Below are 4,228 nucleotides of genomic sequence, written 5' to 3'. Positions count from 1 at the left end.
GGAAAATAACCAGGTAAGGTTGATACGGCAGAGGAGACCCAGTTGCCGGCTGCTTTGGGACGCTCCTCCCCTGAACACCTGACGGAGGTTGGAAGAAACCCCAGAATGAGGCCTTGTCTGTCTGTCTGTCTGTCTATCATGTCTGTTTATCATGTCTTTTTATCTATGTCTCTCTCTCTCTCTCTCTCTCTCTCTCTCTCTCTATCTATCTATCTATCTATCTATCTATCTATCTATATGTCTATCATGTGTATCATCTTTTTATCTATGTCGCTATTGTCTGTTTATCATATTTTTATTTATTATCTATCTGTCTATGTCTATCATGTCTGTTTATCATGTCTTTTTATCTATATCTATCATGTCTGTTTATCATATTTTTATCTGTATCTATCTATCTATCTATTTATCTATCTATCATGTCTATCATCTTTTTATCTATGTCGCTATCGTCTGTTTATCATATTTTTATTTATCTATCTATCTGTCTGTCTATCATGTCTGTTTATCATGTCTTTTTATTTATGTCTCTATCATCTACCTACCTCTATCTATCTATCTATCTATCTATCTATCTATCTATCTATCTATCTATCTATCTATCTATCTATCTCATATCTATCTTTTTATCTGTCTATCATCTGTCTATCGATCGATCTAACTATCTAAGTCTATCATGTCTGTTTATCATGCCTATTATCTCTATCTATCGTGTCTGTTTATCATGTATATATCTATTATGTCTATCATCTATCATGTCTGTCTCTCTGTCATGTCTATCATGTCTGTTTATCATGTCCGTCTATCTGCCATGTCTGTTTATCATGTCTGTTTATCTGTTGTCTATCTCCATCCCTATCATATCGGTCCATCTGTCATGTCTGTTATGTCTGTTTATCTATCATGTCTGCTTATCATGTCTGTTTATCTAGTATGTTATCTCTCTATCGTGTCTGTTAATCTATTACATCCACTTATTTATTTATTTATTTATTTATTTTTATTTTATTAAATTTATATCCCGCCCTTCTCCTTGCGGACTCAGGGCGGCTAACAATCGAATCTCCTTTAATCAGTACCATTCTTCTTGTCATCAGGTGTCTGAACTGAGTGAGCTGGAATATATTGAATCTCTGCCTCTGCTGAGAGTGTTCAATCTGTTGAAGAATCCCGTTCAGGTAAGGAACAAATCAAATCATCGATGGAATCAAATCAGCTGTAAATGTTTCTCACGCTAACGTTGTTTGGCACGGCAAATAAGTGGCAGATTTGAGACAGAGTCCACCAGGACAGGAACATCACCCAGAGTTTCTTTGCGTAGTGAGAAAGAAATAGCAATAGCCCTTAGACTTATATACCGCTTCACAGTGCTTTTACAGCCCTCTCTAAGCAGGTTTATAGAGTCGGCCTTTTGCCCCCCAACAATCTGGGTCCTCGTTTTACCCACCTCGGAAGGATGGAAGGCCAAGTCAACGTTGTGCCAGTCAGGATCAAACTCCTGGCAGCGGGCAGAGTCAGCCTGCAATACTGCCTTCTAACCACTGCACCACCATGGCTCCTTCCTTCCTTCCTTCCTTCCTTCCTTCCTTCCTTCCTTCCTTCCTTCCTTCCTTCCTTCCTTCCTTCCTTCCTTCCTTCCTTCCTTCCAACTTAGCAACAGCCCTTAGACTTATATACCGCTTCACAGTGCATTTACAGCCCTCTCTAAGCGGTTTACGTAGTCGGCCTTTTGCCCCCCAACAATCTGGGTCCTCATTTTACCCACCTCGGAAGGATGGACAGCCGAGTCAACCTTGAGCCGGTCAGGATCGAACTCCAGACAGTGGGCAGAGTTTTGCCTGCATCCAGCGTCTGCATTCTGCCCCACGACGACTCCTGGGTGGCATCTAAATTGAACAAAGAAAGAAACAGATCGGACATATCAATAAATACATCCACGGCTGCAAAGTAGGACAGTTGACCTGGCCGGAAGGGAGATGTGTTTGGTTTTGCTTGATTAAGGGCTAATTAATTTGGTCTCTGCATGGTCTTTAATAACTTTTTCCCCCCCGTAGTTTTGAAGTGCGATGTTAGGCTCGGTTGCCTCCCAGAATGCATTGCGAGAAGAGCAGCATTTGCATCATTGCCTGTTTTCGTTGGCCCATCCTGAGACGCTTCAGAGTCAGGAAACCGGGGGGGCTGGACTAGAAGACCTCCCGAGGTCCCTTCCAACTCTGCTATTCCGTTGGCTTGTAACTGTGCAAGGGGCGAGCGGCCCAAGGCCAAGAACGTTAAGAAGGGAAGGATTTTACCCCAAAGGCGGAAAGAAATGAAGGCCAAGCAGGCTTTTTCCCCCTTTCCCAAAACATCTGCACACTTTTGAAGACAAAGTGGCTAGTCCTCATTCCTGCACGAGGGACGTGACGGTTTTGTGCGATGAACAAGCCACGGGAATCTCATCTGCCATTTAAATCAGAGTAAAATCTCACATCTCTGCCTGATCCAGCATCTGTTTAGGACTTTTTTTTTCTGAGCAGGGTAGAAGACGAAGCACTCGCGTCTCGAGTTTTAATTTAGAGAGTCTTCGGAATAGGTCCCAGGGGGCCGGGGAAGAAATATCACCCTGTTTAATCAGCGTTTTTCTGCTCGGTCGAAGTTGCTGGGCACAACCCACCGGGGATTTGTCCCTGGTGGGAGGCCCAGCTTTTTAATCCTGATGTCAAATTCAGAATAGAGCCAGGAGGGGGATCCCGGGAGGTCTTCCAGTCCAACCCCGGTGCTCAAGCCGGAAACCTTAAACCATTTCAGACAGGTACCTGTCTAGTCTCTTCCTAAAAACCTCCAGTGATGGAGCAGTTTGTAAGCTGAAGGCTCCCTGTACAGAGTTACAGAACACAGAGTGGGAAGGGACCCCGGGAGGTCTTCTAGTCCAACCCCCTGCTTAAGCAGGAGACCTTATTATACCATTTCAGACAGGTGGCTTTCCAGTCTCTTCCTGAAAAACCTCCAGTGATGGAGCAGTTTGTAAGCTGAAGGCTCCCTGTACAGAATGACAGGACACAGAGTGGGAAGGGACCCCGGGAGGTCTTCTAGTCCAACCCCTGCTCAAGCAGGAGACCTTATTATACCATTTCAGACAGGTGTCTGTCCAGTCTCTTCCTAAAAACCTCCAGTGATGGAGCAGTTTGTAAGCTGAAGGCTCCCTCTGCAGAATGACAGAATACAGAGTGGGAAGGGACCTCGGGAGGTCTTCTAGTCCAACCCCCCACACACACACACTCAAAGTAGGAGACCTTTCAACCCTTTGGAGCTTTTCTTGCTGCTGTATTGCCCTTCGCTCTCCCTGACCTGGCTCGCTCCCTTCTCCCACTTTTATACAGCTGTGAGGAAGAGGAGGGTCCAACTCTGGATTCGCAGAAAACGCAATTAGTCCTCAGCTTACGACCAAATGTCTGTTGCTAAGCGAGACACGTCAAGGGAACTTTGCCCCATTTTGCCCTCCCCCCCCAGCCACAGCCATTAAGCGGATCGCTGCGGCTGTTTCAGTTAGTAACCCGGTCGTTAAGAGAATCCAGCTTTGACTTTGCTTGTCAGAAGGTTCGCAAAAGGAGAATCTCTGCAAACCGTCGTAAGGACATGCCAGTTCCCAAGCCTCTGGATTTTGATCACGTGACCCATCACGGAGACGCTGCAACGGTCTGAAGTGTGAAAAACGCTCCTTCCCCCCCCCAGCGCTGTTGTAACTTTGCACAGTCACTAAATGAACTGTTGTAAGTCGAGGACTAACTCTGGCGGCCGATAAGAACTTGCCGCCTTTGGTGGGGGTCACGAGTCGGTGGCTAAGGGTGCGAATGTTGATCCCTGCAACGTCTGTGAGTCTGAGAAAGGGGTCCAAAGTCCCTTTTTTTTCTCCCCCGGCGCCGTTGTAACTTTGAATGGTCGCTAAACGAAACCGCTATTTCCCCCGAGCGTCTCTTCCTTCCCTGCCTCCCGTGTCAGACTCCGAGAGAAGAACCGAAGATAATAAAAAAACTCTTCCTGTTATCAGCCCGAATGGCTGAATTGAAATTTCAGTGCTGTGCGTTTTCCCAGGAACAAGAAGATTATTGGCTCCTGGTGATCTTTATGCTGCTCCGTCTGACCGAACTGGATCACCAGAAGATCTCTGTGGAGGAAAAGGTAAAGGTCCTTCCTCCCTCCCTCCCTCCCTCCCTTCCTTCCTTCCTTCCTTCCTTCCTTCCTCCCTCCC

General features: G+C 46.1%; 1 protein-coding gene across 1 annotated transcript in view; it reads left to right on the top strand.

Annotated features, from left to right (window-relative positions):
* LOC107300368 (leucine-rich repeat and guanylate kinase domain-containing protein-like) overlaps positions 1 to 4,228 on the top strand; it is a gene marked incomplete at both ends in the record, with an annotated part of 18,045 nt that overhangs the window by 6,152 nt on the left and 7,665 nt on the right. The window contains 2 exons of the mRNA XM_015829703.1: positions 1,098 to 1,178; positions 4,072 to 4,158. Coding sequence (XP_015685189.1) covers positions 1,098 to 1,178; positions 4,072 to 4,158 — 168 coding nt within the window. The remainder of the gene's footprint in view (positions 1 to 1,097; positions 1,179 to 4,071; positions 4,159 to 4,228) is intronic.

Source organism: Protobothrops mucrosquamatus, unplaced genomic scaffold, assembly GCF_001527695.2.
Source record: "Protobothrops mucrosquamatus isolate PMUCROS unplaced genomic scaffold, P.Mucros_1.0 scaffold6810, whole genome shotgun sequence".
In the NCBI taxonomy this organism is placed as follows: domain Eukaryota; kingdom Metazoa; phylum Chordata; class Lepidosauria; order Squamata; family Viperidae; genus Protobothrops; species Protobothrops mucrosquamatus.
This window is presented reverse-complemented; position numbering and strand designations above follow the sequence as displayed.